The following is a 21,527-nucleotide window of genomic DNA, read 5'->3' as shown; positions in this document are numbered from 1 at the left end:
TCTGACAAATGCTGGTGACAAGAGATTTATGGTGAGGAGTGAAGGGAATAAGGTCACAGCGAGCAGAGCCTTCTGACTGCAGAGTTAGAGAACTAGATTTACAACTTTGCCTTTCAATTTGTAGATTTTTTTCTTGATCGTATGTTATTGTGAAGCTATTGGTACGATGGGCGACACGGGCAATCGCCCTACAACGGCCCCAAACACCTCCATTAGGAGAAATGAGCTGCGGCTTCAGAAACTATGCAAATATTATGACCCAAAACACATGCAAATGAAGAAACAAATTCACCAACTTCACAAAACATGCGTAGGGTGCTTGTTGACGTTCGGGGATTATAAAGTTGGCCAAAAATCCCTGTTGGCAGAGTTAGTCTGTTTCATAATTGTAAGTGTTTTGTCAGTATATTTGAAATGACTAGGCTATTAGCTACGTGAGCTAGCTAGCTTACAGCAAATCTACAATAATATTGGAAGGAATCATGTGATCACATTGTTCAAATAAGCTGATAGAAGTTACATTTTAGGTTTCCAGTGACAGTTAGCCAATCCCCGAATGTCAACAACCGTATACATTGGGATAGAAGAAATATATTTCCTGGCAAATTTTTGAGTTACAATCTGAGTCAAGGTCGCCAAAGGTGGGGAGGCGACACAGTAGTTGTTCCTTTACCAAAAGAGACATTTAACAAAAGCAGAAATTCTGAGGGAGGGGGAGCGGATGACTCCCACTACCTCATACATTAATCATACAGTGAGCCTGACTCTCCTTGACAAACCAACTCTGATCTCAAGGCTCCTGCAGAGAGGACCCCTGTCCAAACTGTTCATATACTATTCTAAATAATAAATCAGTATAAGAAAAAAGTTGAACAAATAATTAAATGTTTCAGAAAATGCACGTATTTATATTGCCCTAAATTGCAGTATAATTTAAGGAGCTTTTTGCTATTTTCTATTTTTATTTTTCAAATGTTGTTTCAAATAAACCCTCGGTCAATTTGGTCCTCCATTTGGCCCGACTGCTGATGAGGAAAACTTTGATCTGACGCCACCGGGAGAAACAAAGATTTGTCAAATATACGCGGGCTGTTGAATCCCTGGTCTGTTACTGAAGTGTTCTGCTCATCATGCAGAGCGTATGAAAGTGCAAAATTGTAAATCCGGCGAATATTACAGCCTCATCTCCTGTGCAATTTCACTGTTGATTGCCGACCAGCAGGTAAGCCAGAGCCATGGATTGCAGACTTATTTCTTTGTCATTTGTTCTGAAAAATACGGAAATTGACAGAAGTGCAAAAATATTGTAAAGGTAGACTATCAATCGTGGTATTGGCTTTATGTTTTCCTTTAATCTTATACCTTCCTTTCAATTTTCCATTCCTGTCCTTCACTGGTAAAACTTTGATTGACATAAGCAATTAAGTAGAGTCTCCCGTTTATGATTGATTGATTTCCAATGGTAATTGTTCCCCTCTGCAAGTTGCTAGAGGTACAGCAGGCGGTGTGTGTGTGTGTGGGGGGGGGAAGCTTTTAGTCAATACTGAACTATATTACTGCAAAACAGAATAAGTCAAGCAAATTAAGCACTTTGAGGGAAAACTGTAATGAAAAGTGAATCAACGGCAATAACACTTTGGAGCACAATTCGGCGTATAATTGCAAACTTAAATAGCTGCTTTATCTTTTGAAGGACTTACATTTCTGCCATGCTTCAGGGGGTTGTATAATGTTCCTCACCAGCAAAAGCAGCAGTTTATTAAAATGTGCCACCCAGATGTTCAGAAAGCATCATTTCCTTCATTGCCTCGGTGTTGTGTGTAATTATAAGAGTTTTCTCATCTCATGGTGGTTTAAGGACTGCACAGAAGCATTGTTATTTTTCATTTTTATTACCAAGAATACAAAAAAATACCTACATTCACATACCACTTACTGCAGCATGACTGACCACAATGATTTCAAGTAAACGTCACCCAATCAAATTATCAAAATGTTCCTCTACTTCATTTCCAGTTTGCAAAATCCATTTTCTTATCTTTTGGTGGTGTGTGTGATTTCTTTTATGTTTCATCCAAAACGTCTTTTTTGTCCTTTTTGTACATTTGGCACTTAATGCAGATTATAAATGTCTTTGAAGTCCACAGAATTGGAGGATTAAGCCACTTTTGTGTGGTGGCAGAAAAGCAACACAGGACACATCAAGCCTTGTTGTCGGTACCAGAAATGAAAGTGAAAGCCTCGTTTGCTTTCCAAGCCTGCTGGGAAAAATCCAGATCCAAAAATGGCTTCCTTAACATCCTCATGAATGTATTACTGCTTTATGTTTAGGGAAAGACCAGAGTTACAATACAAAAACAATAATACGATAAACATATCAACCCAAATGGGATTACAGCATCTCCATTTCCTGCGCATGTCATGTGACATTTCGAGAAACGTGTCATCACACAGAATGAAAATATATGTTACAACATATACGTGATCTTTTGAAGACTTCTTCACATAGCGGCCGTACAAGTACAGTGTTGGTTTGAAGTACCCAAATAAGTTAGCAAAAAATATAAATACAGCACATGGAACAAAGGAATAAATTAAGACTTGCCGCAGATGAAACAAATAAAGACGTATCTCCAATTGCAGGCTTTTGTTTTTCATTTCCCCCCCTCACAGTTGTCCTGCCAACTTCAGCTTTTCAGAGTTTTTACTCCTGTGTTGCTGTGAGTAAGGTCTCTCTTGTTTTCATCTCTGGCATAAACCGCTCCTCACTTTGAACCAAAGACGGCTCTGACTTTGGGGGGGGGGTCAGGAGGGGGGGTTAGCTGTGCTTTGAAGCTGCTCCTCTGTGGGCCTCACAAGGCTGCCATCCAGCCTCAGTCTCTGGGGGAGATTTAAAAGCAGCTCACACTGCTGCTGCGGGCTCTCAGGCCTTCAAGGCTGTGGAGAATCCAGGCAGGAATTCAAGTGCTACAGTAACAGTCATGGATGTGGAGGTGAGAGCACACCTGGCTTTATTATGCACGTGTTTGTGGCACTTCTCTGATGTTGTTGTGTCGGTGTAGCTTTTCTCGGAGTTAAAAGGCAATGGTTCTGACGTTCTACCACATCTGAGGAGTGTTCGTCTCCAGCACGCCGTACATCTCGGCAAGTTTTTTAAAGCGTGGCCCCCAGTCGTTGAGATAGTCGTACTCGTGGTCCGTGTTGGACGTCCCCGACTGGAGCGAGCTGAGCGACTCTGCCACCGAACCCTCGCCCTCGTAGGCGTAGGTCTGCAGGGAGTCGTAAGGCGGGGCGCACGCGTCCATGTCGGCGTCCAGGAGCTTGGCCAGCACGTACCCGTGGACGCTGCTGTCCCCCCCGCCCATGACGCACGCCTGAGGGACGTAGCGCGACAGACTCTCGATCTCCGGCAGCATGTCCTGCCTCATCTTGCCCGGGTGGTGGTGCGCCTCTCGTGGGTTCCACATGGCGGCGATGTCGAAGGCCTCGGTGTCCTCCTCGCCGCCACCTTCGTCGTCGTAGCGCACGATGTTCTCGTGGACGTTCTCCTCCTCGTCACACAGGAAGGGCTTCTTACGGTGTGTGCGCAGTGAGAGCATGAGCAGGATCATCACTGGGGAAAGGAAGAGGTAAGGAGTTAGCATACAGATGTCACGGAAGAGCTTGTGGGTTCACAATTGCAAAATGCATTATCATTGATACATTTTTTTTTTTTAAAAGCATCAATAATATATACTTTCTTTGATTTCAGGAATTTAAGATGAAGCATTGAGTTAAATAAAAATATCATAAACATTTTAATAAAAAACAAGTTTGATAAGCCATTGTTGGTTTCAAGTTGGGATAAAAATGTTAAGTTTCTTCCCATCATTCCTCATGCCACACTACAATGGAGTCACTGCTTGTACAAATGAAGTTTCATGTATTTTTTTCACTTTGTAAAAAAGCTTCATTACATGTCCAGCATGAAAAAACATGAATCCAAAATCCATTTAAAAAAAATGTGTAGTGTAAAAATGAAAAGCACTGTCTGAGGGCGAGCCTCAAGGCAGCAGTAGGCCTGATTACAATCCCTGCAGCACTTTGTTTTCCAATACATGTTTCACTTGTTTTAACCACATAAAAAAAAAACTGTGGCAGACTCGATAAACTCCTGTCTTCAAACACAACATTAAAGAGAAAATAATCTCCGTTTGAAAAAAGGCAATAGCAGAGGAGCTTCAAAAGCCCAGTGTGACATCATCTGCAGGATTAAATATAGCTTCCTTTTTTGCATCCTGCCAAACGTCTTGTGTTCATTAGCACCAGCTGCCCTTTAGCATCACACTTTCTTCTCCCCGGGTAGGCTGATATGGACCCACTTTATCTCTCCCTGCAGACCTGGAGACGTGAGCAGGGCTCAGCTGGCTGACTCACGCCGCACGGTGACAACATCTTTACTCACCGCCACTGTGAGCTCATTGTTTTAAAGACATAATAATTCAGATGTTATCATTTCCTTTTAAGCTGAAAGATTTAACGCTGTCAGTGAAGTATATCAAATATTAAGTGATGATTCATTATTTGTATTTGAGTGTGTAGTTGGCTCATTTGGTCGGTGGTAAACTTTTACAATCCTCCTTGTCATTTTTTAAATATTTAAATATTTTCAAATTGTATCCCTCTGTAATAAATAATTTTGGATTTAAATAATAAGTGAGACACTTCCAGCTGTGTCGGATCTACAGGACGTCCCCTGCTCTACATAACACGACGCGGGAGATGTTTTCCAAAATCAGTGCTGCTTCTTATGATTTGAATCGAAACATTGGAAGCTTTATCTTTTTATTTTTGAGTTATGGAAACAATTTCAAGGTTCTTAGGACTCAATTATATTACATTAGTACGATTTATTTGAGCATTTATGTGTTACTTTGTTGGATTTGCCTATTCTGGCATTTTATATTAATTATTAATTTAATTTATTTGAGTATGTCTTCACTTCTATACATGTTTTCACGGTTTAACATTTATTTTTTCAAGAATTCAAGAAAAAAAACAAAGTAAATCTGCTAAGGTCTTCATATGACAGACCTCCCATATGTTTTCACGTTTAAAATGAATAGAATCCAGTGTGACCTTCACAGGACAGACCTCCACTGGCTGCTCTCTGCACTTCGTCAGTGTGACTCACCCAGCAGGACGAAGATGCAGGCGAGGATGGCGATGAGCGCCCCCCTGCTGAGGCTGGCCGGCAGGGTGTAGGCCTCGGCGGTGCAGGACAGGACGTTTCCGTCGTGGTCGCAGCTGCACACGCGGACGGTCAGCGTGCTCGTGCTGCTCTGCACCGGCTGCTCCCCGTCAGAGACGAAGATGGGCAGGTAGAAGACGGTCTGGTCCTGGTGAGACCAGCCCCCCCGCCGCGTCAGAATCCACGCCGTGTTGTCTGGAGAGAGACAAAGAGGTCAGGCAAGGGGTGAGATTACAGGGTTAAAGTTCAGAACTGTGGCCAAGCAGAGTCAAGAGGAGGGGGGGGGGTGGTGAGAGCTCAAGGTTTGAGTTGATTTGATCTTATTCAGAGACGGATTGTGTTCTCTAAGAATACTTTTAAATCCTGTCTACGGAAATCATCAATTCAAATACATTCATACATCAGAGCAGGGAGTCGATCCTAGACCATATTGGAATCCATTCTCGTGTCGTCAGTCAAATTTGAAAGAAATGTCCTGTATTGTAGCAACAGGATGATTTTCTACCAGAACAAGCTTTCAGAGTTACTAGTGGTGCAAGGGCATGCTCTTTCTACAAGGAGAAATCTGTGAGAACTGATGACCACAAAGCAGCGCTATATATCATACAAGATGGATTTCCTGTCCACCTTTTAACCTGAATGGGTGTCTACTACTGTGCAGCTGCACAACAGAACACGTGTCTGTGTACCTTGGTTGTCTCTGAGGGTGAAGTTAGGGTTGTTAGCGGCCTCTGGAGCCAGGCTGTAGTAGAAGCGTTGCCCCCCCAGCGGCTCATCGGGATCCACCGCCGTCACCGTCTGGACCAGCTGGATTCATCAAAGAGACACACAGTTAGATTACAATTTATAATACACCTTCCTCTTTTTACACTGACATATTTTTTCTAATTAGCAAAATGTAAAATGTTGCGCTAATTTTAATTACTTTTGAATACTGTTGGGACGTGTAATCTATTACATTGAATCATATTTTTGAAAATTAGTATACATGCAGTGGTGGAAAGTAACCAAGTACATGTGTATTTTTTCACTTATTCTCTAAAAATGTCAGATCTATTAAATACATACTTTGAGTTGCTAGTTATTCAACTGATTTCAGATGATCAATACTATAATAATCAACATTTATGATGTGTTAAGGCTTAGCCAACCAGCAGTATATACATTAATTGAAATGAAGTAATTGAATAGTAAAAAGTATTTGAGGAGTTTAAAATGTACCTCAAACTTGATATCTGGAGAAAATACACTTTCCAGCACTTATCAGAAGTATCATTGTTCACGCTGTGATATCTCATGTTCTGTACCTGTCCCGCTTTAGCGTTCTCACACACATAAGCCTCCAAGTAGTGCGTCAGCGTAGGAGGATTATCGTTGACATCGAGGACCCTCACAGCCACCGACACACTGGAGATCTTTGTGGGGTTATCTGCAGGAACACACACACACACACACACACACACACACACACACACACACACACACACACACACACACACACACACACACACTGGTCAGACGCTGGAAGATGCCTTGATGAAATCAGATAAACGACTCTTTTAAGGATCCTGCTGAGCTCGGTGCGCGTCTCCCTTAATTTCCAACTCATTTACAGTGAGCCCGTGGCGCATTAGGCCTCTCTCGCTTAGATTACAATTCTATTATTCTCCATTACCAATCAGCAATTTGCATATCCTAACCAGCTGTGTAATAGGCAGGAGAATCGCAATTAGTGGGCAGTAACTACTTTCTCAGGTTTCCTCACATGATCGATCAATCAGTGGCGTGACTTTGGCTCTGGAGGTCGAAGTGGGATATGTGTGTTTTCATACTGTATATACATGTGTGTGTTTGAGGGTCAAATATAAGCAATTCAATATCCAGCTCGAGTGAAAGTCCAACTCTGCTGATGTTTTATTAGAGGGAAATTAAATGTGAAAATCTATTTGAGTTAAAGTGCAGAACAATGCAGTTTGATTAAAGTGTGAATATTGACCGAGCTGAAAATGAGTCCAAATGAACTCGCACCAAGAATGTGAAAATGATGAGCGTAAAGTAAACTCAATTATTTTAGAATAACTTCATTTATTGTTCAAATATGCATACGCCACATCCCTTCCTTCCTGTGCCCTCTCTTGCCCTCCTTGTCTCTGTCACATCTTTAATTAACAAAAAAGTTATTCAATTAGTCATTAATTTAATCAAGATCTCCTCTAAGGTGTGTCGAGACAAACAAAGAGACAAACAAAGAGACAAACAAAGCAAAGGGAGGATGAAGGTGACTCTTCCGGCTGTGTCAAATCCGCAGGACATCTTCTTCTCTACAGTCTGCGGGAGTTGTTATCCAAAACCACGGTTTCTTGGTTACAATATGAACCCATCTGTTCATCCTGCCCTAATGAATCTCCTTCTTATCAACTAACTTCTGTTTGAAACTCTGAAATGACACACTAACAAACACGGTTCTGGGTTTTGCATGGGGAAGCTTGTGTGTGTGTGTGTGTGTGTGTGTGTGTGTGTGTGTGTGTGTGTGTGTGTTAGACGTACTCATCTCCATGGCGAGGACGGTGATGTTGTGCCAGCCGATCTCCTCTCGGTCCAGCGAGCGCACAGTCATCAGAGAGCCAGTAGTGAGTTCCACGTAGAAGAACTTCTCGGGGTCGCTGGACTTGTCGATGGAATACCTGATGACACAAAATGACACGTGTCATGTGAAGAGCAGTCTGGTGGTGTTTCTGCAAGCTAGTAATCCTATTTTAGTGGGGACGAGGTATGCACACACACACTCCAGCATGTGCACCGTGTGTGTGTCTGTGAGATAAGACGTCAGGCAGGCAGCTTCTGAAGGCACATGAAGAAGAATAGGCTCCAGATAAGGCTTAATCAGAGTATCTGCCACACTGACGGCAGGGAACACAATCCTGCGGCCGCTGCTCATCTCCTGCCACTGTAGGCTCACTTCCAATACACTGTTCCTTCTGACAGCGACATCCAACACACACACACACACACACACACACACACACACACACACACACACACACACACACACACACACACACACACACACACACACACACAGGAGAACACATATTCTTCCAGGCTGTGGAGCAGATGAAGTGTTTACACATGGACTGAATACACGTGTCGCTGCTTCACACCAAAACAAAAGTGAGGGGGGTTGATTGATACGGAAAGCAATTATCAGCAACTTTTTTTCAAAGTAACAAAAACAAAATTGGCATCATTGTGAATATTTTTAGACAATTGAGGAAGAAATACTTTTGATGCTCAATGCAAAGGGCATATTGCACTATTTCTATTCTAAAAAGTCATATGTTTATGACAAATGTACTTGTTAAAGAACCCATTGTTATTACAATTAATGACTCAGCAAATCACGAGCACTTTCTAGGATGTAGGTTGTGTTTCCTGGCCTGGATCTCTGCTCACTTCTCACCCCCAGTCCCCACACCTGCTATCCTTAAATCACCCACTAGATGCCCTCACTCCGGCTAGTCACCTGACGGCCCCTCCCACCTGCACACCTGTTCCCCTCATCAGTCCTTTAAAAAAACCCTCCCTTTCCCACACACTTCCGGTTTGTCAAACTCCCATGTGATGATGCCTACAGCTGCTGCTAACCTGCTAAATGCTCAAGTGAATGGTGAATGCTATCTTCAGTGAGCTGTGTCAGGCTGACCCTGGATCAGATGGAGGAGGACTTCCCAGAGAGACATTCAGACTGGTAGGGAAAACTACACACTCACTGTGATGGTTGTGTGAGCATTGTGTGTCTGTGTGCTACATGATGTGCTGCTCTCTAATGTCTGCTGCTGGGTTCATATTGTTTCTACTTTGATGTGTTCTTTGCATTGCTTAATTCAACTTTTGCTTGTTGCACCCGCCGTGGTGTCCTGTTGTTGTTTATTGTGGGTTGTACTTGTTTGTATTTAGTTGTCTGAGTTTCTGGTCAATTGTGGTGAGCTACACTGAGGGGCATGGTTGTGTAACACAGTACCTTTTAATGGACTTACTTCAGAATTTCATTGTCATTTTTACACAAGTAATTTTCCTTGTGTTGAAGTTTCATTAGAATAACTGTCATTTTACTCCAGTACAATATCATGGTGCTTGTTTCATGGTGTAATCGTTCTAATTCTGTCTTTTGATCAAAACATTATCATGTTTTTGGTTTTCTTGGTAAATGGGAATGCTCTTAAACAAAATTAAATCACCAAGATTCACCTTATGGATTTAAGGGACCTTTTTATACAGGATTTCAGTAAACTAAACTACCTTTTTTAAACGACAAAATTCACCATTAATCGTCATTTATCATATCAGACAAGTATCTTTGGCAGGCGAGTGTGTGTTCATATATGCAGGGTTGTTTGCAGTGTGTGTTTCAGACTGTGTGCCGACAGGGAAAAGTCATGACTGGCACATAGTCGGCTGGCAAGGATCTCCCTGAAGGATCTCTGTTAATATCACTACTCCTCCTCTGTGTGTGTGTGTGTGTGTGTGTGTTCGTGTTCAGATACATCTGCCAGTCATGCTATAAAGGACAGAAAGATATAAAATGGAAATGAGACATACAGAGGCTGGAGGTCACTTGCTGCTTGTTGTTCTTATCTGTCATCTCATGTTGCTGCTGTGGTATATCAGCTCTTTACTGGCACCCTGATCTGATCCCTCAGCTATCTGCCGCTAACTCTCCTCATGCTCCAAACAAATCTATTTCCACTAATTCTCACCCAGAGTACACTGCCAGCTCTGGGGAATTAGCTGCATCAATGTTAGGATTTTCTCTCTCTTCAGAAATGAGAGAGTTGACAGTTAATTGTCACCAGCAGAGCTCTGTGAGCATCAAAGAGTTTAGAGCAATTATAAATTATAATTGCAGCCATTTTTGCACACCTGTCATTTGTCTAATTAATCGGCATCCTTTTCTATTATTACACTCAGGGTAGTTCTTGTGTTTTCATTTGTTTTCACACTATTCTTTGTATTTTATGGTACATGTGTTTACTGCTTCTTTGAAATACAGTGATATATAAGATGTATTGACTTTGTAGGGGCATACAATAGGGATAGGCCCATTTATTTCCTTCTTTAAACATTTAGCAGATTTTAAATCCAGCATTGTTTGCATCCATGTAGTATCTGACACCATGTCATCTATACATTCCCATTGCACTACTTTACCCTATTTGAGTCTGTAAAGTGGACAGCTGGGGCGGGGGGGACGGGACGGGGCTTTTGAAACACGCGTTTACCGCCGCAGTCGTTGATTCCTCCACATGATTAATAGCCTAATTAAAGTCTTTATGTCTAATTAGTCTACGAGAGATGCAGTCTGGACAGTAAACCCACAATGCAACATCTGCTCTGTGTGCCACAAACATACTCTCATAATAATGGAGAGGAGTGGAAGAGATCAGCTTCTCGTACCTCTGTGTGTGGAGTCATTTACTGGACGTTGAAACTTGTTATTACAATTGTAATGTGTGTCCTCTATCCTATCAGCTGTGTTGATATGGAGCTTGCAAGCACATGTTGATAAATGAGGAATGAGATATGTTAAGATGCTGCCCTCTGGTGGTGACTATATAACATCACAGGTACAATCAGAACACAGAAGTTTGATACACACTTGTTGCAAGAACACCCTCTGCGGCTAAATTCTAATAAAAGATTGTACTCACACCATTTCTTTAACTTGCATTACAGACTTTTCCATCATGCATTAGGATAAGTAGAGGAAAACATCCACAGTTTTGGTACCCCCTATTGACTTTTTGTATTTTGTTGTTAGACTCTTGATTCAAAATAATACTGGACACAACCATATAATTTACATGATTAAATAAAGTAATATGCTAATTTCCGTTTCCACATTTGTATTTAGTGCCTCTACTGTGACATGCTGTAATGTTCAAAACGCTCTTTATTCTTCTCATACTGCCTGTGCTGCAGCACCTGTTTTCACCCTCTGTCTGAAACCAGAGCCCAGTCTGCTCTGATTGGTTAGCTGGCCAGCTCTGTTGTGATTGGTCAAATGCTTAGAGATTTCCCGCCCCTTTCAGATTTGAGCCTTTGCAGACCATTTACATGCACACAAACCTATGTAACACACAGGTATGGGGGAACCCACAAAGCAAAATAGGGCCTCTTTAAAACTTAAGAGCATTCCCACACCTGACACGATTTGTGCTGGATTAATCTCTTTGTAGTTTCTTAGTATTATTGACTCAAACAACATGCACATAGTTGGCATTTCACTCCACTGGCTTGAAAGCAACAGAACAGTCGTAAATCAACGAGTGACGCTGTGGAAACACATGCAGGTCGGTGTTGTTCTCATCCTCCTCACCTCACAGTGTGGTTGGCAGCGTCGGGGTCTCTAGCTGAAATGGTCTTCACCAACGTGCCGATCTCTGCGTCCTCTGACAGCTCCACGTAGTACTCAGGGGATTCAAACTGCGGGGGCTCGTCCACGTCCTCCACGCTCACGTGCACGATGGTGACGTCCTTGAAGGGCCCGCGGTGGCGCAGTGAGGGGTCCAGGTGGTTGTTGGCGCCCTCCACCTTCAGAGTGTAACTAGGTTTGCCCTCAAAGTTCAGTGGCTGGAAAGGGAACACACGGAAAGGAACATGAAAAATTTGATTTGTCAATATAGATTATTTGAAATTATCTATATCATACCTTTGACTTGTAAAACAGCGCAACATTGATTTATTCATGCCTCTGTGTACCTTTTTCACTGTGATGATGCCAAAAAGGTTGGTGGGGTCGGTGCTGATGTCAAACTGGTCCCTTCCATCTCCATCGATGATGCTGTACACCATCTCTGCGTTCAGCCCAATGTCCCTGTCCTTGGCCCAGATACGCCCCACCACTGACCCCACGGGGGCCGCCTCTGGGATGCTCATCTGGTACAGCCCTGAGGAAATAAATAATCATCCTGTTATACATGTCCTATCCTCTAGAGGGAGCCATACCTCTTCCATCACCTTGCTCTCCGCTCAAAATCACTTCCCAGACAGCCTGAAATAAATGGCTCCATAAATGCCTCACAATTGGGTTATATACTGTCTCGTGGGCTGCCTTCAATTTTCATCTACCGTTTAACCTCAAAGAAGAGGTGACAGCTGCCCAATTTGTGGCGCTCCCTGCAGTCCGAAGTAAAATGCCTCCACATTGTGGCGGACAGAGGGGAATCCCTGAAGCTCTTCACAGCAGATCAAAGTTCCATCGAAGTGATGGCGCTAATTGGTGGGGGACTAATGATGGGAATGGGCAGCGGGTGTTTCCCTTTGTCTAGGAGTGGAGCCACCCCGTCGGCCAGGAAGAAATGACTGCGGACAGCTAGACAACCCCTGACCTCCGGGGGACGTTAACGAGAGGAGCAGAAATTGGGATAATCAAAGAGACAGCATGGGGCGACTGGTGGCTGAGCGAGGGAGTGGGGGAGGTAGGCCAGGGGGTAAATGGTCAGGGACTGGTGGCCAAAAGTGGACCGAGGGAGAAGGGCAGAGGGGCTAACGGCTTGAGATAAATGGTGGATATATACTGTATGTGAGCCAATTGTCATCTTCACAGAACCCTGTTTGTTTCTTTGGATTTAGGCATGGATTAGACAAACTGCAGTCTCGTGTTTTTCTTGCTTGGATGTGTGCCCCGCTGCTGCCCTACATGTAGCTGAAACACGCTGACAAGTCAAACCACAAATCGAGTTTAGCCCTGAGACAAAACGGCGTGGTGTTTTGGAAATTAAAGCCAACTCCAGGGTCATGTGATTAATTGTTTTGGTTTGTGGTGAAATTCAGACTCATGTTAATGAAGTATGCTCTTGGTACTGTATAGTAAACAACACAGGACTCTCTGTACACTCACACATTTGACATTTGAAGGGCATACTCGTGATCATTTTAACCAAGCTGCATTGAAAACAAACCCTGTATGTTCAAAATGCCCTACTCATATCTATAAAAAGTGCCATTTTCTTTCTCATAGACTTTGTGCAAAAGGCTAATTAAAGGATTCCTTACATATACAAAAAGCTGCTAACTTGAGCTGCATAATATTAAATTATATACATATCCCTGGCTGCACTGTTTCTCCTCTGCTGTGAGAAACTTTTACATTTCAGCTGTAAGAGTATCAGGAGGGATTAGCGTGGGGGTGATGTGGGTTCACGTAAAGCGGGGAGTGAACCAGGGGCCGAGGTGAGAGTGATGAGACAGAACTTCTCTTACTCTGGTCAAACATGGGCGGGTTGTCGTTGATGTCGCCGAGCATAACGTTGACCGTGGTGGTGCCGGCGAGCCCCCCCAGCTGGCCCCCCATGTCTTTGGCCTGGATGACCACGGTGTAGTTCTCCCTGGTCTCCCTGTCCATGTCTGCCAGGGACACACGGACCACGCCTGAGGGGAAAGAGAGGGTTAAGAAAAGGACAAGCAGAGACACATGAGGTGAAGGAAAGGTCACCCGCAGAGAGCTGGTGACTCAGATTAGGGTCATGTGTCCGAGCGATGGTGTCCTGGAATGTCAGCGCTCTCAGTGGAGCGGACAAGAGGCTACATGAGGGATTTATAATGAAACTTGTCTGATTTTTAAGTAATTATTATAATAATATAATAGGGTTTCTGGTTTTAAGCTGTTCCAGACAAATGGTTTTAACACTTAACGACTGGGCTGCAATACAGAAACAACACGTTTTAAAAAAAATGGGATTGTGAATCTGTTCCTACGATAAGTCATAAATGTAGACTTGAGTGGTCAAATATACGTATTGATTACTCTTGACGATTATTATGTGGAATGTCATATCTGTTATATATGTTCAGATCTCAATCCTAGTCCCGATTTTCTGAATGTCATGCATTTTATCACACTTTTAGCCTATTTTGTTTACAATTTTGATGTATATATATATTGTATCATTGGAGGTTATTATGGCTACTATCTTACTCTATTAAACTTCTTTCATTTTTTTTAGGGATACAATCATTGAAATTACCTACAGTATAATATAGCAACATTTCTGCAGGTAAAAACCTCCATTATATATAATCATGTCAACATGGTTTTACATAAAATATGTGACTCTGAACTGAAACCAACCACTGAAGGATGGCAGTGTGGGTTTGTGCTGTATTTGTTGAGTTTTACATTGTGTTGGCTCCGATAAAAGCCTCAGTGCTGTGCTTACAGCAGCCTCAGGCGGGCTGATTGATAGCTGTAGAGCCACTTGTGTTTCAGTGATGGATGAACCTCCAGCAGCAGCGGTCTGCTGACGGCAACACAACCCCATACTGACAAGGAAATAAGGCAGCTGTGGTAAAAAATGGCCCCTGCTTTTGAGAATATAACGGATTTATGGAAGTGTTAGTTTGAGTTATTAACATTATTACCATGTGTTGCGTAGAGATACTTTATTTTTTATTGCCACCTTGCTGTTGATGTGATATAACTCAACATGGCACTGTTTGCTAAATGATTTGCAGCATTACAAAGTTTATTTGGTTTGTAGTGAACGGACATGCAAAGTCATCGTCATGGTCGAGTGGTTCTATTTTGAAGGGATTAAACGTGTGAGCATCTTGGGGTGGAGTGGCTTCCAGTCTCATTTTGTCTTCACTTCTATCAGACAGTCACACTTTGAGTTCAGCACATCTCTTGCTGTTGAGTGCTGGTAATATGAGTTATTACAAGTTGCAACAAAGCCTGTTTCAGACAAGTGTTGGGTGGTCTCGTAGCAACGAAAGGAGCCACGCTGTGAGCTGCCATCATTCAGAGCCGCTCGGTTGAGGGGCTTCAAGTGTGGACCGCTAAAAGCAGCCGCCTGTGCAATTACTGGAACAAGTTGGGGAATCATCAGACGCTATCAGTAGGAGTAAATCCTGAATGTCGGTGGTAGTTTGTCAACTTTATCAGGTCATCTAACATCATTCATGCTCATTGAAAATTCACGAGGAGCTCATGAAATAGTGAAAGTGTCTGGTGAAGTTTGAAATCCATCAGCCTCTACATGTAATAGATCAAAAACGCTGGTTGCTATGGTTACGGGAGGCAGCGTGTGGAAAGTCGTACCGGTTTTAGCGTCCACAGAGAAGTAGGGCTGGCCCTCCACGATGCTGTAGACCACCCGAGCGCTGTTGCCGTACGTGGGGTCGTCGGCGTCCGTAGCAGTCAGCTGGATCACAGATGTTCCTGGGCGAACAAAATGAGGTTACACCAATATCAACATTTACATCAAGATAAATCATTATGGGAGTTTTCCATGTGTGGCTGGAGCTCTCCATGAATTAACAATGCCTCAAAGTAACCACAAAAAGTGTATGAATAGTGAATGAAGCAGATGGAGAGGCAGCGTTGTTTAGTTCCTCGCTGCAGTTACTCCTTTTAAAAACTAAAAGCAGGCGTGCATGGGCAGCAGTTTTGTTTCCGTCTCCATCCATCTGCCTCCCCGCTGCTTACCTATATTGGACATCTCGGGCACAGTCGCCTGGTAGGGCCCGTCCAGAAACCTGGGCTCGTTGTCGTTGATGTCCTGGATCTTCACGATGAACTGGGACTCGGGCTCCAGAGGTCTGTCCGTCAGGCGGTTGCGAGCCTGGGCGCGGAGGAGGTACTGGGACTTCACCTCCCGGTCCAGCCTCTGGAGCGCGTGGATGTCCCCCGTGCTGTCGTCGATGGTGAAGGTGGTGCCCGCGCCCTCGCCCGATAGGATGTACTTAATGGAGCCGTCGCCTTTATCCATATCTGAGTGGAGCTGAGAGTGGGACAAAAATGTTTTACTCCACGAGGCATATTCTAAGGGACAGGGTTATTAGTCTTGAATATCATCACTATATCTACAAAGTATATGTGTCACCACAAGTTGACACAAATGAATACATATGGCGCAGTACGAAAGTATTACAAAATGAGTTTGAGGACATTTAATTAGGACGCGTCCCCTAATTATAGAACAATGCAGCAACACAGTGATCCGAAACATAAAAGACAACTAGTGGAAAGTTCTTGTCTGTCAAAGTCATATGATCCAGATCCAACTGAACATGTGTTTGGTTGCGATACAGGCCTCAATGTGAGAATGCTACTTTTCTGATCTTAGGATTGTAAATATTGTATTTTAGGGATTCGGGGATAAGTGAGACAAAGAAAAGACATTCAAGGAAATAATTTTGGGCTCTGGCAATTTAGGATGTGCATTTGAAAAAAAAAACTATTTTCTGATACTCTACAGACTAAATCGATCAATTACTGTAACTGGAAAATGTACTGCCGTTGGGGGAGTATGTATAAATATGTATATAATACAATGGGGATATGATACAATGGGAATATGAAGACTGAGTCACCGTTTTAAACTTTCAATTACCAACAATTCATTATTAGTAGAGAGACAAAACAAAGAACAAAACAGAGTGTATCATGGTGCTTATACTTTCTAGCAGCCCATATGCATTTAATAAGGATCAATTCCATATCAATTCATGTTTACAATTTGTTTTCTATTCAGTCTTGATGCGTAGAAGTACATTACTTAACCATCATTCCTAATTTAACCAGTGGGTAAATTAGCTTCAGACCCCCAATGGTAGTATGTGGTTATATGGGTACCTTAGCTTTAATGTAATCACAGTTTACAGCCTGCTTGTTGCCATGGGCCCTGCAGGGCAATCAGCAGCCTTTTGTGGCCTGTAAGTGCAAATGGCTGCCTGTTGATGTGCAATCACTCCTTACTTTCTACTTAAAGTGTGCCTGCATGATGAGTACTCACAGCCACCACGCTCGCAGATTAAATAACCCCATTGACGTCTGTCTGCTTTACAATCAACAGGCAACGCAAACAACATAAACCCCCCACTGACTCTTAAAATACTATTTTTTTTTTTTTTAAAGATCTGGCCCTCGTTTTGGCCCCTAATGCATAGTACAGGTCTGCTCAAATCAACAGACTTTTCAAAACTTGCTTTTCTGCAACTTTTCCCGATAGAAAACCAAAAAATAACAAGTGGAGTTGAGTGGAAACACAAGTGTTGTGAGACTGCAACAAGTTTGCAGCTACACACCACTCATTGTTGTCATTGTGGTGAGAGCCTCAGCAATCTTCACAATACCTATCATTCCCCGAGCAGCCAGACTATACAATTCCCCCTATCTCTTCGGACAACGTGCCCACCTGCGCTCACTCCTTCAAAATGCGGCGCATCCTAGCTCGGCCCAGGATACATTTTTTAATCAACACCCCATTGTAAGTTTCAGCCCCGTGTCTCGGGGTGATTTATCTCGGGCCGCTGCCTTTCCTCCGCCTCATCTGCCTTCTCTGCACTGATCCTTCCTCTTTACTCCAAACCTATGAAAAGAGTTTGACACTCAGGCTATCAATTACCTGCTCCGGCCCAAAGCCCAAACCTCCGACATCCCCACAGCTCTGAATACTAAGCTCCTCAACAGTGGAGTGGTAAGGTAGGCTGAGAAAAAACCTCTCCGGCACATGTTTCTCCTGCTTTGTCATATTCTATAATGCCTTTCTGCCCCGAGTGGCTCTCTGGGAAACAGCCCGGCCTGTCAGTGTCACTTATTTCATTCCGTTTGGAAAAATTAGGGTGGGCGGCTTTAAAGAGAAATGGTGAAGAAACTGTAAATGGGGAAAGAAGAAGAGGTAAGGTGAAAATGATTATGCTACGGAGACTGTAAGCAGATACAGTCCTTTATGCTACAGTGCGTGCAGAAATCTCTCGGGACTTGTTATTCTGCTATCTGGTTGGAGCACTTGACTTTTTGGAATCCATGTTTTTAGGCGGTATTCCCGAGCGGTGGAAAGGAAGTTATTCCAGAACACTAATTAGGGAGGGTTGCTTCATTTCCAAAGGGAAACTTTTTGAAGATGTGTGGTGCAGGGTTTTAAATGTCGATGAGGAACACAGAACTAATTCAAACAATTGGAAGATCAGGGCAAGGTATTTTCAAGAATTTAGGAATAGAAAACTACTAACGCCTCCATATATAAGCACTGAGAGATGTTAAAAGCAATGCTCTGACACCATACAAGTGAACAGAGACTTTTTCGAAGGGGTTACACTGGAATTTTTTGTGATTTCATGGCAACTTGTGTTGTAAGATTGTTGTCTCACTACTGATGATGACCAACCTTACAACTATTGATCAAATGTTCAGTTCACTTTAGCAACTGAGTGATCAAAGTGCTCCTTTGTGAGTATTTCTTGTCTGCTCCTTTCAGAGCATGTCAGTGGATTGCAGGCGAGGAAGGGGGGGAGGGGGGGGAACTGAGTGAAGCCTCGGTTCGACTCAATTAACTCAATCACTGCTGTTTGGCTGTGGTTCAAAGTGGACAGAGGAGAGGCTGTCTTCGTATGGACGCAGTGCAGCCAGGGATTAAATTGAGATTTTTTTTTTCGCCTCTGCCTACCCATGATGTTCTGTTTTGCATTCATGCACTCCACCGAGCAGCAGATGACCTCCAGGCTGCTGAGCTCTCCTATAGATCTGTTAGTTTGCCCTGTTTGAAACGTACTGGTTGAATCTCTTTGAAACACCTACACCAAAGCACCCTGTACACCAAGTGGACAGAAAAGATTCTCCTCTACCAAGCGAAAAAACCTCTACGCTTTACATTTCTCCAGGTTATACCTTTTAAGTTTACCTTGCACTGCAGATGGACTTTGAGATGAATGATAAACCATCTAGTCAGGTCAAGTTACTGGTTTGTATTCGGACATTTTAGCGTTTTGTAAGGAGTTACTGGAATCTTTGGGCGTGCTTACTGTAGTGTAACATGAACAGAAGAGGTGACTGCTTGTCAAAAACAATGGCGGCCCCCAAAGATGTTAGCATAAACTGCAAAAGTATATTAGAACAAGTGTCTCTTCATTTGAGCAGGGCAAAGCATGGCACTGAGGGCTTTTCTCCAAGGAAATACCTTCCCCCTTCGGCCAGAGTTTGATTGTCGGATGGGTTATTCAACCACCTGCCAAGTCATTTTTTAAAGTGCCTGCCCTTTACAAACAGTTCTTAATGACTGCTTCTCTTATTGTTCTGTGTTACAAACCATCTGGTGCGCCGGGTCACCTTTTATGTGTGTATTTATGGCGCATGTTCTTACAGTTCAGGATGTAGGCAACACTGACCTTTCCAATATAAAGTGGTTCCAGTCCGGTGTACTCCTCCAGCACAAAAAACTGGTTCCACACCCAGCCTCTCTTCACCCTCTGCAGCAGTGCTGAGCTGCCTGCGTTTTCCTCCTCTGCAGGTCTACCCAGAATGCTGTGGGGCAGAAGGGTCAAAATGCAGAGGGCCACAGGGAGCAAGGTGCTGGCAACTTCTGGAAGATGAAATCGCTCTCCCATTGTTAGGCGCAGAGTAGTATTTCAAAAAACCTTTTCCTTTTTCTTCACGAGTGCAGTTGCCTGCTGGGTCTTTCCGGCTACTGTTGCTTTCCTGGAAGAGAAAAGACAAGAACAGATCAGTCTCGGATTTATTTCCTTTTGCACAACGTCATTCTTTTGTCGTAAACTGAGCCCCAGTCTGTGTTGCACTGTTGGATACCTGCGGATGACACATTTTCATTGTCCTTTCTCCTGCTTCCAGATTAGCACTGAGTTTTTGTTGAGTTACAATGAGCCTTATCACAGCTGAATGTGATGCAAGGAGATAATATGAGAGATGAAGAAGTGGGGATAACACGTACCCAACAAAACATCGATGTCATGCTGCCACTCGCTATAACAAGCCTTCTCGCATGAGGTAGTAAATCAATTCTAAGGAGAACTGGTGATGTCAAGGGTGTATTATGCAACAGTAAAGTTTCCAGTGAGGCTTTGGGTGTAATTTTAGGTTTTACAGGCTCAAACTTTTACCATTGAAACAATAGTTGGGTATCTTGAACCCTAAATGCAAAACAGCTCAACTAAATGAAATACTGTGGGTTAATTAAGTGTTTTTGAACTTCGGAAACAGCAAGGGAAGTCGTTTCCACACGGTTAAGAAGTTAGCGCAACGGTAAACACATAGACAGTGTTAAATATTAACTCGCCCAGAGTACGAATATTTACCAAAAGTTAGTTGCAATGAACGTGCATACCATTTCCTGTTGCTACATTTCCAGAAACGTTAGACAAACTTTGAAATAGAAAAATAACTAAAAGCACTTTTTGGAGACTGCAGGAAAATCATTGCACACTTTGCAACCCCCAGCGTCAGCCCCTCTTTCCCCTCCAGCTTGGGACAATCAGGCATTTCACATTGAGAAACAAAAAGAAGAAGTGAAACCACAGTCTATGCCTTCCTTCCTTCTCTTCCTGTCATGAGTTTGCGAGCTCCTTCACACCTCCTGTAAAAGGCCTGGGGGTGTGATGTTCTCAGATTGTAGTGTTTCTGTTAACACCCCTGCGCAGCTTTACTCACACCATGTTCTACAAGTTCCCTTCAGCACTGCACACCTCTCATTACAAGTGTACTGTGTGTGTTTTTTTGTCTCTCCATCTCAGGTTTCTGAAAGCCCCTATGGCATTGCCTGAATGTCAGATTTATCTTTTTAATACAAACATCATAGGAGTCTTTAAGACGTACGGGACTTATATTCCATACATTTAGTTCAGGAAAGGTTACGCATCGATTGAAGCTAATCAATACCTTTTCATATGCAGTGCACATGGCACCTACGCTGCCTATTTCCAGCTTGTTTTCATGTACTAGGAGGACGGACGCATCTGCCTGCCTTTCCAGCGTTAACGAGCTCGGGGGGGCGGGGGGGAGGGTGGGGATGGAATAGGCGGATTTATGGTGAAAAGGCAGAGAAAGAGGGGATAAAGGAAAATAAAAGCCAGGGGGCTGTTAGCAGGGGGAGGTGGAAAGTTCGGGAAGAAAAAGAGACTGTTTGACTCAGGGCTGACTTCATTATGTTTTGTAAGAGAGAGTGCATTGTGCTGCTGTGGACACTCTCTGAATCGCTAAACTCAGTTAATCATTGTTGTAAAAGGCACAAAAGGCAGGGAAGGGTGGAGGGTGGGGCTGCATTGTCAGCGGGAGGCTGGGCCAAGTGTGTGTGTGCAGGCATGCATGTGTCTGTGTGTTCCTGAACCTCTTCTGCTACTTGGCAGGACGCCGGGTGACACTTGACCCCGCTGCACCCCTCTTTTCTGCCTATTCAAGCCGCCTGGTTGCGATTATGAAGTGAAATTAGCTCCCTGTTCTTCGCTCACAAATCCCCGGCCTCTCTTCTCAGCTCCTCCCCTCAAAGGTCACAGCTTGCACCGGAGC

At 43.4% G+C, this 21,527-nt stretch overlaps 1 protein-coding gene across 1 annotated transcript; it reads right to left on the bottom strand.

The window, feature by feature from the left end:
- Nucleotides 1-1,902: 1,902 nt before the first annotated feature.
- Nucleotides 1,903-19,702, bottom strand: LOC104961108 (cadherin-20). Its single transcript, XM_010789325.1, has 11 exons — nt 19,397-19,702; nt 15,717-16,011; nt 15,330-15,449; nt 13,493-13,660; nt 11,990-12,177; nt 11,607-11,860; nt 7,778-7,914; nt 6,538-6,659; nt 5,920-6,037; nt 5,174-5,425; nt 1,903-3,613 (listed from the first exon to the last, which is right to left on the bottom strand). The coding sequence occupies exons 1-11, from the start codon at nt 19,613-19,615 to the stop codon at nt 3,099-3,101; spliced, it is 2,388 nt and encodes a 795-aa protein (XP_010787627.1). The 5' UTR covers nt 19,616-19,702; the 3' UTR covers nt 1,903-3,098.
- Nucleotides 19,703-21,527: the final 1,825 nt, after the last annotated feature.

Source organism: Notothenia coriiceps, unplaced genomic scaffold (assembly GCF_000735185.1).
Source record: "Notothenia coriiceps isolate Sejong01 unplaced genomic scaffold, NC01 NC01_scaffold00032806, whole genome shotgun sequence".
Lineage (NCBI taxonomy): Eukaryota > Metazoa > Chordata > Actinopteri > Perciformes > Nototheniidae > Notothenia > Notothenia coriiceps.
Note: the sequence above shows the minus strand (reverse complement) of the source record. Positions and strands in the feature narration are given on the sequence as shown.